This window comes from Corvus brachyrhynchos, unplaced genomic scaffold (assembly GCF_000691975.1).
Source record: "Corvus brachyrhynchos isolate BGI_N302 unplaced genomic scaffold, ASM69197v1 scaffold97, whole genome shotgun sequence".
Classification (NCBI taxonomy): Eukaryota; Metazoa; Chordata; class Aves; order Passeriformes; family Corvidae; genus Corvus; species Corvus brachyrhynchos.
In genome coordinates this window covers 4,520,872-4,544,394 of record NW_008239758.1, presented here as the reverse complement: position 1 = coordinate 4,544,394, position 23,523 = coordinate 4,520,872, and the positions used below count along the sequence as shown (strand labels likewise).

The following is a 23,523-nucleotide window of genomic DNA, read 5'->3' as shown; positions in this document are numbered from 1 at the left end:
TTGTGCTCAGAGATTTGAGTGTTTACACTGGAGCACGGATGCTACGTAAGAGAAGCCTGTGTGGTTGTAAGCTGGGAATAGATTTGGCAAGCAAAGTGTTTTTTCTCATGTGAAAACATATTTGTAATCATTTCAACACTAATCCTGGGATTTTATTTGAAATTGGTGCCCCTTGCCTTGGGAATGAGGCATTGAGGTGACAAAGATGCTTCAAGCACTTGAATGCCCAGGTGTCTCAGTGACAGTGAGAAGAGCAGGTCTTCTGTCCAGGTCAGTAGAGTCCTTTGTGCCCAGACAATTCCTGTTTCATCAGAAGCATTTAGAAGAACACATCAGTGGCAGGTTAACCTTCACTAGGGATGTTTCCTGAGTCCAAGGTGATTGATGGATGATGGCTGATAGGAGCAGCAAGGAAAGAGCCCAGGAGATCCAGACCTTCAATGGAGGCCCGAAATAATTTTCCATATCCCAGATACATCCACTGACAACTGACTTTCTGGACACACTTGCTGTGTGTCTAAGGGCTGTTGCTTCCCACCCAGCCGTATTTTTAGGCTTCAAACTCACATTCCTGGTCTCAGATCTTCCAGTGGTGTGAGGGGTGTGGTTGTGTCCAACCAGCAGTGTCCCAATGTTAACAACATCCAAACCAAAACCAGAGCAGCATTGATTAGCACCAGCTGATTTGTCTCAGGGTCACGTAAAGCTTCTGTCAACAACTTGAAAAAAAAGATCAGGTCAAACCTAAAACAAGCCAGCCTGTCTGGAAAACAACTTTCTGCCTCTCTGATAGCCTGGAAAAATATTTTTTCATCTCAGCTGCATTTTTGAGTTGCATTTTATGTAGCTGCTCATGTAACTCCACATGAAGATGAATGAGCCCAGATGTGATTTGAACATCTAATTCCTCTCTTCATCCCCCACCCTGTGTTTTTTCCAGCCTCATGCTAAGAAAGTCTCTGATTTCACAGGCAAACAAAAGAATGGAATGAGCATTTCCTAGGTGATGACAAATTCTAATTAAGTGTTAGAGTTATTGCTTAGACTATAAGCTCTTAAGGGCTGAGAGGGATCTTGCTCTTGGCTTTGGTTATAGACCCTGAGTTCAAAAGGGTACTGAGGCTCCTATGTGCCATCGCTGCAAAGCTTGTTCTAATTATGCAGTGGCTGAAGCACAAAACCTGAGCACTGACCTTTGTTGTGTGCATGCAGGTGAAGGACGTGGTGGGGTACGATGCTCTGGGCCATTGCTTTTTTACGGAGGATGGACCAGAAGAGCGCAACACGTTTGACCACTGCCTTGGGCTGCTGGTTAAACCCAGCACTCTGCTCCCCTCCGACCGCGACAGCAGGATGTGCAAGCTGATCACAGAGGGAGCTTACCCGGGGTACATCCCTAAGCCCAGGCAGGACTGCAGGTGAGTGGGAGCCTTCCTTTTCTCTTCCTTCTCCTTGCAGCACTTAGCCATAACAGACACCATTCTGTGTATGTGATTATGTAGTCGTCTGTAGGGGTCTGGGCTGTTTGCCCCAAAGCTGGGGGAGCAGTTTCCTTGGGGTCTTTATCCCTGTGCTGTTCAGATGCCTACGGACCTAGGGTGTACTTTAAATTTTTTGCATAAAGTCCACTGAGGTGGTTCCCACCCAAAATATTGGAAACCTTTCTTTCAAAGTGTGCAGCCCTGCCTTGTGCCTCGTGGAGTCTTGAACCCAGTGGCTCAGCAAAAAGTCGCTGAGTTCAGAATGGGCTGTGTTCTTACATTCGTGCTCATTTCAGCTGGCAGCTGATTTTGAAAAGATTTCAGTATCATCCATTTTGTCCTCAGAATAAACTGCAGTTTTGTTCAACCAAAGGTATTTTTAACTCTTTAGTTTGGCAAGGGAATGAGAGGGATTCATGCAAGGCTGTTTTTCACATCTGTATTATAAAATACACCTAATGTCCCCATTCTTAAAATAAGGGTTAATCAGCCATTGTGCTCATTTTCCACTGAAAATTCATTTAATAGTCATAGGGACATGTTTTGTGTGTCATTTTGAAGACTGTTACATGAATGAGTGTTTTCTGATGGAAAGGTGTTTTGGTACTCTGATCTACCCTGTCTTCCTTTATAAAAGAATTCAAGGTCTGATCAGAAAAACAGCTTGTTTTGCACTGGGCTCATCCAGCCTGGAAGTGCACGGGTACACCAACACTAGTGCCAGTGCAGGGACAGGGGATGAGCACCAGCTGTGGCTCCATCAGCTTGGGAGAGACAGGCAGGGAGTTGCTGCTAGGAATGAAAACAATAGGATTGTGCCAAATGACACCATAACCTGCCCAATCCATGTGGCTCTGAGGAATGGGATTAGGCTGGAAGACAGGTCACTGTGGAGATACACTGTCCTTGCCCTTGCCTACGCAGCAGGAGGTGGTCTATAAATAATCCAAATTTGTTTATTTCTAGGCCAGTCCCACGCCCAAGATAGAAAAATTTTGCTGTTTTCATGATAAAGTCAGACAAACGGAAATGCATCAGCAAAATCTGTTGGCCTAAAGCCGCTGTGAAGTCCCTCATGGCAAGATTAAAATAAGGGTCCCATAGGTTCATATGCTGCAGAAGGGCATATCTCACCCAGCAAATTTAGGGGTCAGTCTGCTGGCTGAGTGCTGCTTGCTTCCCTTGCCTGTTGGTTAATGAATGCTGTATGTCACAGGATGGACAGTGATGGATTGATCTGTCCTCCTTGATGGGAATCTTTCAATTAAGAGTCTTTTATGTGCATTAGACAAATGAAATGCTTTTGTCCCAAAAGAAATGTGCAGGAGGGTGGGAGCAAATAAAGTTAATGAATCACAGCAGCTCTTGGGAAAGGCACTGGGGTACACTTGGAAAGCCCTTAAGAGGCAATTCATTGGGTCCCTTGATTAAACAAGTCTCTAATGAACCTGAGGGCTTATGTGGGGGCAAAGTTCTTTTCTGTGACTTGTGCAACAACATATTTACCTTATCATAAAACATGACTGACATCTGACAGCTTCATAGCAGGCTTGGAATTGCAGTCGAAATTCCTCATTTAATACTTGGTGTTTTAAAAGATAAGGCCATATTCTCTGTCAAACCACAGAGGACACAAGGTATGAGAAAATAAAGAAAAAACACATTCCTTTTGCCCCTAGGCAGGACCCCTTATCTGGGGAGGTATCGGCCCTGCCCGTGCTGGGGCAGTTGATGGGTGACTCTGGTGTGTGCTCAGAAGTGTCATTTTCACGTTATTCTTTGTTTTCCTGACCTGCAGTGCCGTATCCACCTTCTGGATAGCCAACCCACACAACAACCTTATAAACTGTGCAGCTGCTGGATCTGAAGTGAGTGCACAAGTTTCTTATTTGGTAACAGCTCAGGCCAGCGACAGCCCTGCAAGGCTGAGGGAGGCTCTCACTGGGATAAAACCTGCTTTTGTGACACAGATATCTTTGAAGCTTCTTGATCGAGACATGCATTAATGTGGCTGGTGCCACCAATAAAAATAATGTTTTCCCTTTCACTCCACACTTCTTGTCACTTGCCATTTCTAGAGCTGGATTTAACAAAATTTCACAGTGTGCAGCCTGAATAAATTAAATAAATGTGACTGTGGAGACACAGAGAAGCCTTTGGCAATGATATTGTTGATTGCAGTACAATAATGGTGCTCTGAAATTTCAGGCAGCCCTAATGCTAATTCCACAGGCATTTTTGGTCACATCAGGAGCCCTTATTGTCCTGACAAGACATAAAAACAAGATAACCAAGCCTAAACCAGAGAGATGTGGTCTTTCCAAAGCTTCCAAATCTCGAGTACCTAGATTAGGACTCCTTGATAAATCTTTAGGTAACTAAATAAAAATTATTTGATTTTTAAGTTTCAAAAGTCTCACTTATGCTTCAATATGGATGCCAAAACTTAACCTAAGGCACCCTGAAGATCAGAAGGGTGAATGTCAGTGTTCATGTGCATTAAACTCTTTGCTGCAGAGCGTTACATGGGTCAAGGGCTGTGATTTCCCCTGAAATCTTCTGGCTTACACCTTGTGGCTTTGCTGAGCTCTCCTGGGGCTAGTGCAGACCAGCGAAGTCTCAGATGTCCCTTCTCTCTCTCAGGAAACAGGCTTTTGGTTTGTCCTGCACCACGTGCCGACAGGCCCCTCGGCAGGCATGTATTCCCCCGGCTACTCCGAGCACATGCCGATGGGGAGGTTCTCCAACAACCGCGCGCATTCCAACTACCGGGTGAGTCTGTGCGCAATGGGAACGCTGCCCTCGGAACAAACACCCTCCCCTCGCTCCAGCTCCCGGGGCCTGAAAGCTGTCAGTGCCTGTGCCTTCTGTTTCACTCAGAGCTCCTGCACGCTGCTGGCGCGGGAGCGCCGGGAGCCCGCCAGCACCGGCTCCGTTTTGCCTCTTGGGCATCCAGAGCGGCTCTCCCCTCTGCTCAGGCTGCTTCCCTGCCTCTGTGCTCCCAAAATACTGCCTCCAGGAGCATCTGTTGGCAGCTTGTCTAATTATACACCTGCCCTGCCAACGCTGGCAATTAACTGAACAGCTTCTAGAGGGATAAATACGGCCGCTGTGTCTAATCGCCTTCTCTGCGTATTTGCTCCCTTGGCGTGCCATGGTGTGGGGCTGTGTGTTGCTCAGGGCTTTAGACTGCAGCAGAGGGTTCATGTGTATGGGAATACATGCAATTATGAGAAAAGTGCAGCTTTTGAAATGTGCCACAATTTTGGGGGGTATATGCAGGTCTGGATAGTCCTGGCAGCCCTCTGTTTCAGATGCTATTAACAGAAGCTGTTCTTAGCATCATGTGAGTGACTTTGGCTTAGAACAATTGGAGCTAGAGTCTGGAGATGGAAAGAGCTGTAAAATTTATAAATATACTGAGATAATTGCATTTGTTTCCCTTTAGGCTGGAATGATCATCGATAATGGCGTTAAAACCACCCCAGCCTCTGCCAAGGACAAAAGACCTATCCTGACGCTGATTTCTGGGAGGTAAAGTGTTTTGCATGGCTTGGTTTGGAAAAGACTTCTCTAAAACACTGACTGAAAGCTATGATATTGCCCCAAGGAAGCTCACAAGAATCATTGCAATGCCTTTGGGGTGGCTCTTTTTGAGGAAAGGTCTTCACTTAGATACATTTTGCCATTTCTAACTTCATCTCTCCATTCTCCTTTATAAGGGACCCTCAACACCCACACCCCTCTGGAGTCATGCTTGTTCTTTAGCTCTGAGCTGAGCTGGTGTGGATGTTACATCTGCTCTAGGGTGTTCCATTGACTTTTGAATTTTTTAGATAAGCAAGAAAATTCACTGCCTGGTCAGCAGTCCCTCTGGGCAGAACCTGCTGCAAGAGTTTCTTAGGAATAAGAAATTAATATTTCTTGGGAATGCTATTGCTTTTGTTCATTCTTTTAGAACCCACTTGAACAGGAAGGGCTTATGGCATAGGCTCACACTTTGATTTCAGATTTCGGTCTAGTTCCAGGTCTGACCCTGCAATAATATTCACAATTAAACATGCAGAGCAATCCTTCCTTTCTGCACAGCCCCTGTGTTGTGTAATGGAGTAATTTAGAAATACTGGAAACCTCTCTATAGACTGTATCATATCAGCAGACCTACTGCTGGTGGCTGGTGGTCTGGTGGCTTCTGAGAATTCCCACTCTTTTCCCCAGAGCTGGCCCCAGAGGAGGCTGATGAAAGGACTGCACTTGCACCCTTCTATCTCATTAGAGGTTGAGTCTGGCTCTTAACTTAGTTACCAATCCCCAGACATGTAAAAGGACTTAAATATTCTCAAATTTCATAGTTTTCTTTCCTGACAGACCAATTGCCTCCAGTTGCACCCTAACCTACATTCCCCCACGAATGTGTTTCTTGACAGAAGAAACCATGTAAGGAAGAGAAACCTTCTGAAAGCCTCTGCTCAGCAGGGGAGAATGACAACTTTATCCTTTTCTCCTTCCCATCTCTGGTGTGTGGGTTACCCAGACTACTGTAGTCATGCACTGGGCAAGCATGACAGGGGTGAGATCAGTCTTCCTCCCCAGGGGAGCCCAGCCAGGAGCTCAGATATCAGTTATCCACACCACCCCGGTGCCCTGGCTAGCAGCTGGTGCTAACAAGATGTTCAAAAGTGAATGTTATTTACATTATTTTAATGTTCACTTAATTTAATTGATTAATTCAATGGTAAAAGTAGCTGCTAAAAAAATAACTTAAGAGCAGCCTGCTCTTGGGAGCCTGATGCTGCTTTTCCATGCACACGTGCCTTGGGGAACTGCCTGCTGCCGCATGCGCAGTTAGTGGTTACAAAAGGCAATTTCTCCCTTGCCATACAAGGGCAGGAATGGCCCCTGGAAGCCAAACAATTCATAATGAAGTCATGGTTGTGCTCAGGGATTACCCACCAGCATAGGCTGCAGCTCAGGTTATTTATTCCATTTTCCACTTTTCACCTGTCAAGACTGAGCTGCTGAATAAATGACTAAAGTTGGGCTGGCTGCGGCAAACTGTGAGCTGGGATGGACAGTGACAGAGTTGGAGAGATTATTCTGCCTTCAGTTAGAGCATGAAATGTCCAAGTCAAATTCTGGACCCTGTAGTGTTCCTCCAGTTATCATGGATGTGAATGAAATTGGAATCCATCTCAAGATATCTGTACTTAACAATGCCTGGGGAATTCACAAGAGCTGATACTAAATCTCTCTCTGAATGTAAATTCACAGTGATGAAACTGCCAAAGCAATATTCATTTACTGGAACCCTATCAGCCTGATGCTCAGTTTTAGATTGATATGATAGCTTATTAAGCAAAGCAAAGTGCTATTGAATATCTGTTAGCAATTTGACAGCTTGGCCTCGCTATCCATTGGTGAGGAATGAATTTTAATCTCTGGACCATCCGTTGCTGGCACAGTGTTGGATACTCATCTGTCAGGTTTTCTAAGCTGTGTAGTGTGATGGAGGATGCTCCTCCAACAGCAGAAAGGAGAGTGGTGCCTTGGGATGGGGTAAATGACAGCCAAGCTCAGCATCACCCTGCTCTGATCCTGTGGCCCAAGCAGTGGCTGTCAGGGAGCAGCTGAGGGCACACATCGCTGCAGTTTCTACTTCTGCTTTTTTTGCTACATCAGGCCAATATTTCATCACACTGAGAACTTCAGGGTTAATAAATCTTGTACGTGTGTCCTGTGTAGTGGGAGTAGTGAAGGACATACTCTCAGCCCCTCTCCAAGATTTTTAAATTTCTTTCCACAGCAAGAAAAATTTGGCAGTGGTACTCATGGCCACAGTATAGCCAGAGTTAGGAGATAAGAATGCTCAAAAGGGAAAACAGAAGGATATTTATCTAAATAACAGGAATGTGCTAAAGGATAGCAGTAAGGGATAAAAAAAAAGAAAATCACAAACTTTTGGGAGCAATAATAAACTTTCCATGCTTTCAGCAATATATCAGCAATACAATACCGGAAAGGTGAAAGGAAACTTGGAGCAGGTCTTTACAACTGCCTTGCCTGGACCTTCCTTCCCTTGGCAGCTGGGTCTGGCCATCACAGCTTGAGTAGACATGCTACGTGGATGGACTGTGGTCCCAAAGCTGTTCCTGAGTTACCATAAACCAGATGTTTAGCAGGGCCATGCAGCGAGCAAGGCCACCTTCCCTCGCCAACCTTTCCTCTCTCCTTCTGCTTGCAGGTACAGCCCACACAAGGACGCTGATCCTTTGAAGCCCAGGGAACCTGCAATAATCGAGCGCTTTATTGCCTACAAGAATCAGGATCACGGGGCCTGGCTGCGAGGTGGAGATGTGTGGCTGGACAACTGCCAGTGAGTTTTGCCTTATTTCAACTCTCAGAGTTCAGCCTGGTGTTTATGGCAAGCATAGCTGTGGTTCAGACTATTTATATCGCTTTGCACCTTTCATATGGCCAAGATTGGAATAAAGGTGAAATGTTAAGCCAGCACAGGCATTATTTTACACAAACAAAACCTGCTTTGTCTGAGCTGAGGATCCCTCAGATTGTTTCTCTGTGTGATGCTGACCAGCATTCAGAAATGGTCACAATACACATACACAGACACACAGATGCAAAAAACTAAAAAAAAAAACCTGTTTTTTTTAACTTGAAAAATGAGGTGCTTTGCAAAGAAAACAGCAAAATGCACCACCTTTCCTGGCTCAGCCTGGTCACAGATCAGTTTTATGTGGTTCAGTGTTATGCTGAATAAGCAGGTACTGATGAAGCAGACATAAAACTATGCATCACAGCAGCAAGGGAGAGAGTCTGGGCAAGTGTGTGTTGTGCTCTTTGAAGGCCATTTCCTGCGCTGGCCAGAGCAGATATTTGTTTTGCACTTGAAAACAGATGATCTGCTGCAGTTTCTGTTTCTGAGCCAGGCTTGTGATATCAATCCCAGCGAGGAGGAGAAAAAGGAAAAAGGCCCTTTAGGAGGCATATTGTGATAATCCTGGTGGGAATGGCTGCCACGCTGATATCTGGTGTTCAATTCCCACCCAGAGCTGCCTTACCTTCATGTGACCCAAACCTCTTAAAGCAACCAGTGGGATAAGCTGGCAATAGGGACCTGGTGAGAATGGGTCTGTAGCAGGACAGTCAGAAATGTTTTATTGGGCAATACATTTTGTGTTTCTTATGACTCATAAGTATCCAGCCCAGCAAGTGTTGTCCTCACAGATCCCACTCAGGTCACTGGGACATTTGCATTGCTGATGGAGCAAAGGCAGCGTGTGGAGGGTGCTAAAACACCGAGTGCTTTATGAGTTTCCAGCAGCAAATCTCCGAGTGTGTGTGAATTGGAGGAAGCAGCCATCAAACTGTAATTGTCTTTATAGCCAGAGTCATTTCCATTTCTATTGCCACAAAAAGACTTATGTATCCCATTAACAAGGCCAGCGTTAATGTGGCCTGAAGGGAAGCAAGGAGGCAATAGGATGGGAAGGGCTGCCACCTACAGACAGCAGCACAGTGAGGGGATCTGCTCCCAAACCACTGCCAGGATCAGTGACAGACGTGGGAAGTGACTCCGGTGTGAAGACACCATCAAGACTGACTCAAACTATCAATTCTCTGTAGCCTTTCTCTAAGCAGGAGTCATGGAACAACAACTTTGGTTTATCTTATCTTGAAATTTCAACAAAATTGAATGATATTCTAATTTTTGCTTTTATTTTTAATGAGGAAGCTCTGATCTCTGTATTCCTGTTGATGAAAGAGGAGCCAAGCTTCTCTCTTTTTATCTCCTTGCAAAGCTCTTTTATTGAAGCAGCTTTTGAAACATGAAGAAAGGGAAGCACAGCGTGTAAGGCAAAGCACCATTAAATAATAAAAGCTAGTTGGAGAGGGAAATAAGCATGATTTTTTTGTCTAACAGAGAAAAGTGTGTGATCATAGACAAAGGGATAAAGCTTTATCAGGCAACTGATAAAGTTTATCATAGTAAACTGTGGCTAATAATCACCATCTTAACCCCAGCTGGAGCATGTGATCTGCATACACTGCAAGATGGGCCGAAAGAGATCTTCTAAAACTGGACAGGGAGCAAGTCTCGAAAAACTCAAGTTCCCTCTGAGCACTTATAGTAATTAATCCCTGCTGTCCTCCACTGGCTTGCTTGTTGTAGTTTGACATAATAAACCAAAGCAAACCCGATCTCTTCTGAAGCATCTCTCTTCTCGTTGCAGGTTTGCTGACAATGGCATTGGCCTGACCTTGGCGAGGTGAGTGTGGCACAGGCTGTGTGGCAGCTGGGCACAGTGGTGGGGCTGGGTGTGAGCAGCCCTTTCACCTCCAGCCCTTTCTTCTTAGTGGTGGGACCTTCCCTCACGATGATGGCTCAAAGCAAGAAATCAAGAACAGCCTGTTTGTTGGTGAGAGTGGAAACCTGGGCACGGAGACAATAGACAATGAGATCTGGGGGCCTGGAGGTCTGGATCACCGGGGAAGGACCCTGCCCATCGGCCCGTAAGTTGAGCTCAGCACATCAAAGCACTCACTGTTCCTGCTCCCAGCACAAACTCCAGCCCAATGTGGTTTCCTCAGCACTGCTCAGTTTAATAACCATTCACAGAAAGGATTTCATTTCATGTCTCCCAATCCCAGAGCCCTCACTGTGCAGCTGCTGCTGGCAGGTACATCCTTGCAGGCTGCCAAGACACATCAAGCTCCTCTTTCCTTCCCCCTCCCCTTTGCAAGAGGATTTGAGAGGACAGCAAGAGGACTCTGTGCTAGCAGGGCACCTCTGTATGTGTGATCAGCAGTGCTGAGCAATGCGACAATCTCCATCAGCTGCCAGGAAGGCTCCTAGAAGCCCCTTCCTAGGCTTGGACTGTGGTCATGGATGTGCTCAGTGCTGCTGTTACAGTTGCTCCTGCAAAGGACTTTGATGCCTTTGTTAAGTATTTTTGAAATGGCCAGTGAACTTCATGTGTGGCCTCTTCCTAGACCTTAGTCCTACAGATGGGTTTGGAAGTGCAGTGCTTTAGCTTCCTAAAAACACAGTTATCCTAACAGTAGCCCCACAGTGAGAAACAGCTCAGCTCATGCTTTTCTGCCATATTGCAGGCCTCAATTTTGCTGTCAGCAGTGATGCTGGGGGCTTATTATAAACCATAGCAATCATGAAAACCCAATCTGCTATGACTCTCCTAACATCCTTTACACACACACACATATATATAGACATATCTCATCTTGGATGTTGTATGCAGAAACTCAGAACAAATGCACTGGAGCAGGCAGGAATTCTCTAAGGGATCATATGAGGAAGGGATCAAATTTATTTATCATAAGTGAAATTTGAAATGTCTTTTCTTAGCCTCTTAAAGAGCTTAAGCATCTTGATCATTTAATTGGTGTCATCTTTACCTTGTAGATGCTATCAGAAAAGGCTGATAAAGAATAATTAATCTGCCCCTTCAACTCTTCTTAGCTTTATAGACTGTAGGACCTTTCCTTGTTTTCAAAACCACTTTTTTTATTGCAGTTGATTTGCAATGCTTCTCTCCAAATCCCTTTGAAAGATGTGGTGGGCCTTCTTTTAGCCCAGCAATTACTCAGCCCAAGGAGTCTGCACAGCTCTGCTGAGTTTCGGGTTTCACTGCTGCAGAACTCATTTCTGATGGCAAACACGAATTTATTCATCTTTAGGTCAGTGCTTTGGCATTGCTGTAAGTTCCTTCCCTGGAGGAGCACAGACTAAATAAAGATGATCTGTTCAACACAAGAGAACTTGAGCTGAACTTGCAAGGATAAGAGGACTTCGCAGAGCTGAAAAGGAGGGAAATCCCTTCTCTTCCAAAGCAGGAACTTCGGAGGCATCCTATGGGCTGCAAGAAATGAACGCAGCTGAGAAACAAGCGCTGTGGGACTGTGCGTGTCTAGAATACACCTCCTGCTGATGCTAACGTGTCATGACCAAGTCTCTCTGTCTCCTCCAAATGTATTTTAGGGATTTTCCCATCCGGGGGATTCAGTTCTATGACGGACCCATCAACGTCCAGAACTGCACGTTCCGCAAGTTCGCGGCGCTGGACGGGCGGCACACGAGCGCCCTGGCCTTCCGCCTCAACAACGCCTGGCAGAGCTGCCCCAACAACAACGTCACCGGCATCCACTTCGAAGATGTCCCCGTGAGTCACCCTTCCCAGAAAGCCCTTTCAGCCTTGGAAATGGGGTTGTGGGCAAAAAGGGGAAAAACGTAAGATCTTGGCGTTTGTCTTTGCCAGAAGTTTAACAACAACAGGAAAAAGGGAATTGGATGGGTGCGATAGCAAGAAAATGCAATTCTCTGTCAGGTTTGCAGCAAAAGAGGTGCAGGTGTCAGTAAAAATAAAAAACAAACCAAAAATAGTGACAATGGAGGGAATAATTTCCTTTTCTGTACAACTCAGAAACTGAAGAATCAGCCCCCCTTTATTTTCAACAGTGGTATAATATAAAAGCAACAGCAGAAGGAAGTCTGTTCTGAAAGGCCTGACTGACCTAGAAGCAGAAAATACTGATTTTGGGGAACAGCCAGTGAAACTGAGCTGATGCAGGGTAATTCTGCAGCCCTGCACACCAGGGTAATTCCAGACTCCAGTTCTGCAGACATAAATGAGAGCAGAGTCCAGCCAAAAAGGGTTTGCCAAATTTTGAATTACAGTATGAACCTCTGGGTGCTGGTCTGAACCCGTCCTAGGGCCTGTTCTTTTGAGTTATTTTTGTATTTGCCTGCACAAATACGTGCTAACTGCTTTGCTGAGGTTCACCTTTAGCAGCTGTTGAATCCAACTGCCAAACACTACAAACAAATAAATAAATAAAGTGGTTGGGCTGAAATTATGTGTGTTGCCTAATTTTCAAAAAAACTAGCAGGCTTGCTCACAGGTCAGGAAAAGTGCTGACTAGGTGCCAAACATGATGGGAAAGGCAAAATTCCCCTAAAAGTGTTGGTTGGTCACTCTCACATTGCACGAGGCAGGCTGGTGACATGATGTTTATTTATGCTGGATAAAAATATCAGTCAGAAGTTGCCTGAGCAGCCATTTCCCAGAGGAGGTCGCCGACTATTCCCCACGTTGGTGTGACTTCATGTGGCTTTGGAACCTTAGAACTGTGTTAGCCAACAATGAGTGAAGTGGCTCTCGTAAAATCGTCCCGTCTCTTGAACCCTCCTCCAGAATTTTAAAACAAACCTTCCCACTGCCGAGGCTGAAATTCTGGTTGTTTTAGCCTTTCCCCCATGGTCAGCAGGGAAATGTGTGTCTGCTCTGCCTGACAAGTCAAACGCACCTTTTAAGTCAGAAAACGGTGATTTGAGCCGCTGTAGTGGCCAAAGGCATCCTTTGCTTGTACTCTAAGTGATGAATTCCTTTCTGGAGATGTAAATGTGTTTCACTGCTTTGTTTAGATTACCTCAAGAGTCTTCTTTGGAGAACCTGGCCCCTGGTTCAATGATCTGGATATGGATGGTGACAAAACATCAGTTTTTCATGATGTAGATGGTTCTGTGTCAGAATATCCAGGCTCATACCTGATCAAAGAAGATAACTGGTTGATCAAGCACCCTGACTGCATTGATGTGCCTGACTGGAGAGGTTCCATCTGCAGTGGGCACTTTGCTCAGGTAAGGCTGCTTACCTTGCAGTATCATTATCACTTTGGCTTATTTTAAATTTCTTGGCACTTTAAAGCTGGACCTTTAGAAATGGACTTTCTTTAGGGTGCTCAGTGTTTATTTATCAGCATGTCTGCACAGGTGGCTTTGAACATGAGAAATACTGTGGTATATTTTCAGAAACTTTGGCCTTGGCTGCTGACAGCTCCAACAGCTTCTGCCTGAAGCCTCCTGAGAGCTCCATGGCCATTCACAGATTAATATTCATAAATCCACGGGCTGTCAGCTAGTTATTTTTCCCTGATTTATGGAGGGAAGTGTTGCCCACAGTGTTATGGGAAATGTGCTGATCAGTCGAAATTAAACTTCAGCTTTCCTGGTCTTTCATCCCGTGCGTGACCACCAAACCATTCGTCCCACCACAGGAGTGCTGAGTGCCACTGCCATAAGAGCCCTCACTTTCCTCTGCTGAGAGTGCCTGGTTTTGTCTCGGGTGTTGCAACAGTTGGGGTTTTTCTGTGTAGTGCCACTACAGCCAATTTCTAACCACTGAGCTGGGTTTCAGGCTTCTGAAATCCAGACAGAAGGGTCCTTGTTCAGCACAAGTCAGATGTCTGAGGTAGATACTGTCCTGCTGCTGAGGGCTGCAGGATGCTGTGGAATATCTCAGCCCTGCTGCAGCCTCTGGCACATGCACTTGAACTCAGTGGATGAGGAAATGAGCCTTTTTTTTTTTTCTGAAAACAGTTTGCTTTGTTGAAACAGAAGCCTAAGGAACTGAACATAAGTTCACAGCACACAAGTCCCTGCCCAGAACACAGGGCTTGCACCAGCTCACATCTATTGAGTATCCGAACCTTTCGGTGTAGTTCATCAAACCCTTGGTGATCTTTTCTTTTTTTTTCCATCTAGATATACATCCAAGCCTACAAGCCAGCCAACCTGAAAATGAAAATAATAAAAAATGACTACCACAATCACCCACTCTACTTGGAAGGGGCTTTGAGCAAAAGCACTCATTACCAGCAGTATCAGCCAGTTATAACTCTGAGGAAAGGCTACACCATCCACTGGGACAAGACAGCCCCTGAAGAGCTGGCCATATGGCTCATCAACTTCAACAAGTGAGTGATCTGAGTTCCAGCATTCCAGCCCAGTAATGTAACTGCACATTTTTAATGGGTGAGGTCATCACCTCATGAGCTCTTCCAGAATGAACATTCTTGTTACAGGAAGTCCATTGAGTTCACCATCTTTTCAGGAGACATCTCAGACTCCTGTTTCCTCCCCTGGGAAGCCCTGTAAGATAACACAGTTCATTTTTGGAAGTTCAGAGCTGATTCATTCCTGGTGACATGGAAGTCACAGGTGTAGAAGTCAGGAGCAGATCTGCCCTGCATTGCTTAACTAATCCATGGTTGTTATGTCTAATTTATGTTGATCCATTCTAAACCATGAAAATTTTAACTGGACAGGAAAAAAACTTATTGTGAATTATTTAGTTTGGCTTCTAGCACGCCCGGGAAAATAATAGTTATGTTATAGCTTGTTACAATGCAGGTCTTTGCTATTTTTAGGAATGACTGGATCCAAGTAGGGTTTTGCTATCCTAAAGGGACGACGTTTTCCATTCTCTCAGACATCCACAACCGTCTCTTGAAGAAAACATACAAAACTGGAACTTTCTACAGAACCTCCCAAATGGAGAAATTGGAGCACAGATATCCCACCAAAGGATACTACTACTGGGATGAGGACACTGGGTAAGCTAGCAGGCCTTGCTGATTTGGACAATGCTTTGGGAATGCTGCTGGAATTGTGAGCCACTTGGCTAATGCAGGGATCGCAACAAAACCAGAAAGGTTTTCTGGGAATGTGACCAGTGTTTAATTTTCCTGGGACTCCCATGGCTGCCAGTCATTCACAGCCTCTGCTGCACTGCCAATTACTCTGGGAAATGCTTTGCCAAGTGAATACAAATTAGAAAAGAAAAAAAGAAAGACAAAAGCAAAGTGCAGACCATGAAACTTAACTGAAGACATGCACAGCCCTCGTTGTTTTGAACAGCAACTATTATAAACACCATGAGGGGGATGCACAGGAACTAAGTGTAAAACCTGTTACTTTAAAGGATTAAAATAATGGGAAAGAAAGAAAGACCTAAAACACAATGCATGTATTTCTACATATACGTATCACTATAGAATAGAGCTCCCAGGGTGTTCAGGTGCTATCTGATTTCTCTGTTTTACTTTCCCTGAGCTCCCTAAAGCATTTCTGAGATGAGTGTTCCCTTTTATTTGCATGTGGGATGTTGGGCACTGTAAAACATGGTGCCAAGGGCTGCATTAAAAATTACTGCAAAGCGTAGGAGGGAGTCCACCAAAACTGGGGGTCAGTATTCTTTTGCACAAAAGGTTTGAAGCATGCTGTTTGGTTTTTTTCTCCTGCCTGCAGGCTGCTGTTTCTGAAGCTCAAAGCTCAAAATGAGAAGGAGAAATTTGCTTTCTGCTCTGTAAAGGGCTGTGAACGAATAAGAATCAAAGCTGTGATCCCAAAGACAGCTGGTGTCAGCGACTGTGAAGCCACGGCCTATCCCAAGTACATTGAGACACCAATAGTGGAAGTGCCAATGCCAAAGAAGCTCTCTAGTGCACAACTGGTAAAGCAGCTGATTTCTTATCACAGAATCATTGCTCGTGTAAATCTGGCACATATTGTGCCCACAGACATAGAAAAACTTTGGGCCAGGGTCAGTATATGCTGTGCCTGATTTTCTGAAATGGTTCACGCATGTGAAATAATATGAAACAGATTCTTGCAATGTGCAGAGAGGCACATGAGGCTTGGGTTGAAGCTGGATACTTGGTCTTTTGGGGCTCTGATGTGATGTGCTGTGCTTGAAAGCACAGGGTGAAAACTGATGATCTGGAAGACAAGTCGGTCCAGGGAATGTGACTCTGGAGCCTCCAGCTCCTCCAGGCTGCAAGAACAGCAGTGACAGACAGGGGACTGCATAGCTGAGTTGAATTTTTCTCATTTGTATAATGCACAACACAGTCTCCTGTATCCACCAGTCTGGTTTGGGGGGGAAAGCAGCAAATCTGTTATTTGGGTTTTTTCACTCACCACCCTTGAAACAGGAATGCACGGCAAAGCCTTGGAGAGCTATGTGTCAGTTCTGCAAAGTAAGAATCACTGCCATTTGGTGGAACAATTTAACTGGTGACAGGATGAGCAGAGAGGTTACCATTGTGCCCAGTTTCATCAGCAATTTAATTTGGCAAGTCAGTGCTTATTAGGTTGCTTCCTTGTTGATTGAATTTCAAGGTTTGAAATGTTTTCATTGAAAATGCAGCATTCAGGTAATGGACATTCTCACTAGAAAATCTGTTTTTTTCGTTTTGCAAACAGAAGACCAAGGACCACCTAATAGAAGTGAAAATAGAAACTTATAAGAAACAGTATTTCCACCTGAAGGATGACTTTGCATACATTGAGGTGAGCAAATCCTCTCAACAACCTTAATGGGGTGCAATTTTAAGACACTTGCTTCATCTTCATTGAAAGCTTCTTTACAAAGTTACCATGGAGAGTCAAATTCAGGTCATTTCTGCTTTGTGTTTTGGGGGAAAAAAAAAAAAGAAGAGTCTGTAACTTCTCCTATTAGGCAGGACTGCTGGACCTCAGAGACCTGGAGCTCTGCCCTTTGACGGAAAGAGCAGTCCCATGACTCAGGACTATCAGTGCTTCTTACAGGTGGTTGTTTGCAACTGTGTTACTGTGAGAGATGAAGAATATTTTTGCCCCTGCACAGGTTGATGGTGTCAGGTTTTTCCTCACTGATGAGGGTATCCAGCTGGTTGTGATTGACGGACACCATGGAAAAGTTGTTGATCGAGTAACATTCAAAAACTCCATTCTACAAGGAATCCCAGCACAGATAGAAAATTATGTCAACAACATCAAAGATCAGTGAGTAAATAATCTGTTGTCACTCAGGTGCAATGTACAAAATGCTGCATAACACTCATCTTCTTCCTGGATTTTATCACTCAACATAGGCCAGACACCCAAAAATGTGGTTTTGTGCCTGATGACTCCAAAAGAGCCCAAATGTGAGCAGGACATGCAGGCAGCAGCAGGATGCAAGCTCTTTGATTTAGAGACTGATTGAGCCCCAGATAATTTGCAGAGCTGCATGTGATTAGTAAACTGCAGAGCTACATTTATGTTGTGGGTTATAGACAAACTGCAGACTTAAATTCACAAAGCACAGATCCATACAGATGTGCACAGCTTGCACATTTTTACTGCCTGTATGTCCTCTCAAATTGCAGATAATTCCACTAATAAAATACATTCCTCTTTGCACATTCCCCTGCACAGACCTAAAGGCTGGATTCTTTTATATTTTAAGTATGGGCAGCCAGGAATGCAGAGTTTTGGAAATGGGTGGTAAGTAGCCAAAAAATGTTCCTGCATCCTGGGGGACAATGGCTTCTTCTGCTGGAAGAATTGGAACCACATCAGAAATCCATTAACCAAAGGGGTTGCTCCCACATTAGCCTGTGGAGTGCTCCTGGGCAGTGAATACATTTAAATGTTATTAAATCTGTTTGGATTTGAAATCTGATATGTAACATTTAATGCAAATATGAGTGCTTTGTTGACGAAGCATCTGAAATAGCTGTGGGCAGATCAATATTGTTCTGGCATTTGCTCTAGAGACTTGGGGGAAGCTTGAGCAGAGTGCCAGGCAGGTGCAGTCAGATGTGTTTCTATTGTCTTAAATAATTCTAGACGTTCCAAAAATCACACCACAGTAGTTACTTCAGGGAAGCATGGTAATTGCTCACTTTTCTTTCATCCAAAAAATGAGAAGTCTTTTCAGAGAGACCATCATCCTGCTTTAGAAAAAACCCAATCTCAATCCAGGCTACATCCAGTCCTGGTCAGGAATAGTGGTACAATATTAATACACTTTTTAAACAGAAGCACACTGAAAGGAAAAGCATCAGGCCAACAGAAGTCTCAGAGAAGTGAATTACTTCAGGATTAACCTGCTAATGAAAGAACAAGAAATCATTTGAGAGTTGCTAAGGGCATCTCAGGGAGAAGATGGGTCTTTCTGAGCAAAGCAGGATGGAACTGCAGGTTGGAAACATTTAAATCATCCTAGAAAACCATGTTTAAAAATAAAAAGTGTGGCTTCTGTCTGCTTTCTAATGTGTTTTGCATGACTGGAAAAATAATCTATGACCAAACTGTTGGAAAGCATTGAAAGCCATTAAAGCTGAAGCTGCTGTAGTTCATGGGTGTCTGAACAGACAGGCAGGAGTTACCAGTGCTCAGGACAAGCAAATGAGGAATGTGTTCTGACTCCATCCATTTACTCATCTCTGTTTCCTTCAGCTCCATAGTGCTGGTGACATCTAAAGGAAGATTAATTTCAAGAGGACCATGGACTAAAATACTGGAGAAACTTGGAGCAGGAGAGGGTTTTAGGTTAAAAGGTAACCACTTTTTTAAAAACTCAGTTCTAACCTCCCATGATTCCAGTAAAGGGGCCTTTTTTCTGCTTCTAAACTTTGCCTTGCTTGTTTCTATCAGCATGTGCTCAAACATCCTGGGACCAATAATTTATTTATTCAGGAAGGTTGTATCCACTGGAGCTCTGGGTAACAACCTCAGTTTGAAACTGTAAATAGAAAAAGAACTCTGGCAGTTGTTCTTAGAAGTAAATAATTCAGGGGGTTTGATTTTCCAGATTAATTTTAACTAGAAACAATTAACTATTATTCCTTTTAATAATAGGAACATTGAGCCTTTTCCCCCACTAAATGCCCTAAACTAGGATTTTTTACTTGTCTGAACTTGTTTTCAGCTGGTTTTCTCTTGAAGCATTCTGATTAGATGGCACAAAACATACTGATTTCAGAGCATCACACATTGCATTAGAATGCAACTCCACGTGCACATCGCTGCCCTCAGCTCCGTGAGCTTTGGGCATGGTTCCATCTGGGGGTGTGTGTGTTATACTGGCTCTTGTGCACCCACACCCCTCCAGCCATGGGGTGTAGCCACGCACACAGGTGGGCTTCTGCTGCAGTCCTGGCACACTCTGAATGTATTTGCTCCGATTTGCAGAGAAAATGGCTTTTGTCGGCTTCAAAGGCAGCTTCCGCCCCGTCTGGGTGAAGCTGGTCACTAACGAGGAGTCAGCTAAAATCTACCAAGCACTGCCAATTCCTGTGGTGAAGAAAATGAAGTTGTGAGGACACCCTGCTGTGCTTCCTGGCCGCCAGCACTGCCCTGTGGGACGGACGGACGGACGGACGGACTACTGACCGCTCTGCGTGGGCCTCGCCCGCCTGCGCTGCCAGTGTAGCATTTTGTTGTTGTTGTTGCTGTTCGAAAAGAAATCTCACTGTAAGTAGCTAGCGTGGCCACATGTGACAGAAAAGCCTTCCTCTGTGACCAGCGTGTGTTCTGTGCTCGCCAGCTCAGGCTGGCTCGGGCACCGAGGCCGACTCTCGCAGTGCTGAGCAAGGTCTGAGCTGTTTCACCAGGTGCTGGTTTTATCAGCACCCCTGGGACAGACTGACTTTAGTGCTGCCTCTTAAAGGGGAGTTCTTGGTCTGAAGACCATCGAGGATTATTGCTTTTACCAGCCTCTAAGTTGTCTGAAGAATTTTTCTTTTCCATAGTGTAACTAGCTGCTCACATAGACATGGGATGCCAGTTCAAAGACTGGTTGACAATCTGGGGTAGAAAGAGCGTGTTTCAGTGATTACCTGGATGCTGGGAAGCATAACTGGACAGTAAGCATTTCTCCTAAAGCTTCTGTGAGGTTTAATCAAGCTCTTTGGGGTGTATGTTGTACATGCAACCCACGGCACATAGCTGGGGAAGAGATGACAGAAGGAGTGGACAAAACAGGCCAGCAGAGACTGATGAAACCACCTATTTCTGCTTCCTCAGAAAACTGTGTTTTTCATATGGATCAAGGATTTTTAATGGCGGTTGTGCAAATAGGAAATTTTCCTTCAACAAGCAGCTGCAGGCTAGAAGGAGAGCAATGTCAATTAGCACATGTATTTTCTCAGCCTTTCCCATACAGCCTTTCCCTCTGTATAGCAACGTTCGGGATCAGTTTATGGTTTCCAGTTAAAGCCATCCCAATTCAAGGCTTCCAATTTTTAAGTAGGAATCCTGGGACTTACCTTATTCAGCATCCAAGAGCGTGAGCTGTCCTCACCTTTCCCAGGACAGCAGAGGGAACAGGATCAGACTGCTCTGCTGTGTGTTGCTTTCTGATCCTGTCCTCAAGCTTAAGACATTATGTCTTAGTCCTCCTGTAAGAGTTACATGAGACATGGATGAGGTCTTTCCAGGTGGCTAAAGAACTAAAGTGGGAATCCCAATGCACTAGTTGGATGTCTTGTATCTCCTTTCCCCCTGCTGCAAACCAGTACCTGGGTAATGAAGGCAGATCAGAGTGAATCAGGACTTTACAGGGGCATCTCTTGGAGCTGGGAAATTAAACATTATCTCGTAAAGCACTGAAAGCATTTCTAGCATTCAGAGATATTTCTATCTGTTGCCCAGAAATACCACAAAGGCGTTTCTGGAGGCTGTGGCTGTTCTAAGAAATCTAGGGGCAGGGGGGAAGTGTGAAAGACATCATGACAAGCTTTTCCAGGAATGTCAGCCTTGCCAGTAGGACTCAGGTTTTGTTTCCCCACTTTATCTCTGCCTGTCCCCATTGCCAAATTATTCTAATTGCTGATGGCTACTTTGTTTGTGTAATTAAGTTTTTTTTCCCCACAGTATCAAAAATGCTACCTTGCAGTGGCAAGGTAGACTGAAAAGCAAGGATTCTGTGTGTCATTCCAAAGGCTGGGCAGATACTGGTTTAGATCAGTTGCTCTGAAAGTCAAAGCAAGCATGAGCAAAATTGAGATAGTACTGTAGATTACATTCCCCTCAAGCCTCTCCTGGGTTTTGAAACTGGAAATGTTCTTTTCAGACTTACTACATAATTGTTTTGAATTCACTGAATGTCATGTGTATTGTATTAAAAAAAAAAAAAAAAAGAAGAGCCAAGCTTTCCCTCCCAGCTTCCCAACAAGAGTCTGTTAATGAATGCTCCTTAGGCATTTGTGCCATTTACAGAGTGAATGGGCAACCTTTGTAAAAGGCAAGTAAGGTGGGTTTTTTTTCCCCCCAAATTGTTATGATAGTTTGGGGATTTCACAAATTATTCCAAGAAAGAGTCAGTCTCACTGGTGGTTCAACCATGATCATCCAAAACGTTTATCTGATATCCCGTGATAGCCAAAACAGGGCCAGATCCATGAAGTTAGGGGAAGAAGGTGACAGGAATTCCCTTGGGTCTGTCAGTTTGGGTTGTCTGAACCTTTTCCCTGCCCTGAGCCAGTGCTGTTGATGCCATTGCAGCAGTGTTGGTGGAACACCCTTGCTGCCAGGAGATGCTCCAAAGCAGGAGTATTTCCTTCACAAGCACTCAGCAGATGGTGGGCAGGAAAGCTGGGCTTGGAATGTGCCTGGAGTGGGATTTGGCTTTGTACAAGCCTCAGTGCTGGGCTTGCCTTCTGCAGTACTCCACTGGCCACGGCCATTTCCCCTCCCCTGCTCCCTGCAAGTGTGAAAATTCCCAGGAGCAACCCACCAGGCTGGTCTATCCCCTAGACTGCTTTGTTCAGCTTCTAGCAGCATGCTGCCTCTGTGCTGAAGTGCAGCTTCTGATTTTACTGTTTTGGGACTTCTCAGGGTAAAATCATAAGACTTGGCTCTAGGAAAAACCTTCTCCTTTTCCTTTCCTAAAAAAAATCTCCCCTTATTAAGAGACGAAAACTTCTAAGCAGCTTGTCCTGTCATGCCGAGCTTGTCACATGGGGCCTGTTTTGGAGCTGGGGAGGGTCTCCCACTGTGAATATGGAGCAGGGACTCACTGCAGTCTGTCAGCCCGAGGGAGAGCAGAGCACCATGTGCCAGGGAAATGCCCAGGGCTCCTGCCAACCTGCACGGCCTGGAGTCATCAGGGTGTGCTCTGGAGACAGAATGGAGCCTGGTGCCATCGCCAGGCAGCACGAGCTTTGTGCCACAGGATTCCTGTTTAATCTTTGACTGTTCTAGAACCTGCACGTGCACACTGTGGTTGGTGAATTGCCCGAGTGCTTGTCCTCTGCCCACCCTGTAGAGTCCCTGCACAAGCTGCAGTGAGCCTCCCTGGAAGGTCCTGTTACTGCAGATGTTTCCATGTTTGCCTACACAGTTGCCATTGGTGGAGTGGGGGTTTTTTGATTGCATTTTGTTTGTTTGTCTCTTTGTTTGTTTGGATGTTTGGGTTTTATTGCCTCTGTTCAAATGCTTGTTTTACCTGTCGCCGAAACAGCTGGTCCTTTTTCGGAGTTAGATGTTTGTACATTTTCTTATAGACTTTCCAATGAAAAAAAGATATATTTTCTATTAATTTATTACAATGGCACTAAGACAACTAAATTGCAGACATATGAAGCATTTTTACTGGAGTTGAGCATTGTCCAGGTTGTTAAGGAGGTTGGCAATGTGTCTTTTCTGATAATCTGCTTTGCACTTGAAAGCTCTCTATGTCCACAGACCGTGGTGGTGCATTGACTGTCGGGTTTATGATGACAAGAGCTCTTGGGACGTTGTTTCCAAAAGATTGTGGCTTACAACTGAAATAACACGTAGTTGTTTGGAGTACACAATGTTTATCAAAATAAATATTCAGTGCAAATTTCTTATTTTATTTTTGTCTCCCTGCTTATTTCAAAAGACAAAACCCAAGGGGCCAGGCAGCCCCTGTGTGAGTTTGTTGGCCGGTCCACACAGACCACAGCACATTTCACTGCCTGGTCACAGCTGCAGGATCTGAGAGAGGGAAGGGAAGGAGATGGGAATGGGCAAGGGGATATTACAGCTATGGGAAAGGCCTGTGCTTGGGGCAGGTGGGGCACTATTGGGTGACAGGCTGGGAAACTGGAATGCACCCTGCCTACTTGAGGGGCTCAAGGGGGATGTGAAGAGGGCTCCCCCACACCTCAGCTCCTGCCAGCATGCAGGCAGGCATCACTGCTGTGCCACTGCTGCTCTGCGTGTGTGTGTGCACGTGTGTCTGTGTATCTGGGACCAGAGAGGGGGTGAGTGGATGTCTTACCTAAGATTGAAAAGCATAAAACTATAACATATTCTAATATGTTTAATAAAATGTATTTTAATATTTATATTTTATATTATAAAGATAATATCAATTTTTTAAAAGGGTGTTGTAGACTAGAATGGAATAGTTTTGCTTGGAAAAGACCTCTAAGGTCATTGAGTCCAACA

The 23,523-nt window shown here is 44.8% G+C and overlaps 1 protein-coding gene across 4 annotated transcripts in view; it reads left to right on the top strand.

Moving 5' to 3' along the window:
* Positions 1-22,945, top strand: part of CEMIP (cell migration inducing hyaluronan binding protein) — a 77,272-nt gene extending 54,327 nt beyond the window's left edge. For all 4 annotated transcript variants that reach the window (XM_008640071.2, XM_008640070.2, XM_017742637.1 and 1 more), the window contains exons 17-32: positions 1,213-1,418; positions 3,280-3,349; positions 4,125-4,253; positions 4,930-5,015; positions 7,723-7,854; positions 9,731-9,766; positions 9,855-10,010; positions 11,497-11,677; positions 12,940-13,155; positions 14,059-14,270; positions 14,724-14,909; positions 15,604-15,808; positions 16,561-16,647; positions 16,964-17,121; positions 18,562-18,662; positions 19,297-22,945. In XM_008640071.2, the coding sequence (XP_008638293.1) occupies positions 1,213-1,418; positions 3,280-3,349; positions 4,125-4,253; positions 4,930-5,015; positions 7,723-7,854; positions 9,731-9,766; positions 9,855-10,010; positions 11,497-11,677; positions 12,940-13,155; positions 14,059-14,270; positions 14,724-14,909; positions 15,604-15,808; positions 16,561-16,647; positions 16,964-17,121; positions 18,562-18,662; positions 19,297-19,424 (2,289 nt within the window). In that variant the 3' untranslated portion in view covers positions 19,425-22,945. The remainder of the gene's footprint in view (positions 1-1,212; positions 1,419-3,279; positions 3,350-4,124; positions 4,254-4,929; positions 5,016-7,722; positions 7,855-9,730; positions 9,767-9,854; positions 10,011-11,496; positions 11,678-12,939; positions 13,156-14,058; positions 14,271-14,723; positions 14,910-15,603; positions 15,809-16,560; positions 16,648-16,963; positions 17,122-18,561; positions 18,663-19,296) is intronic.
* Positions 22,946-23,523: the final 578 nt, after the last annotated feature.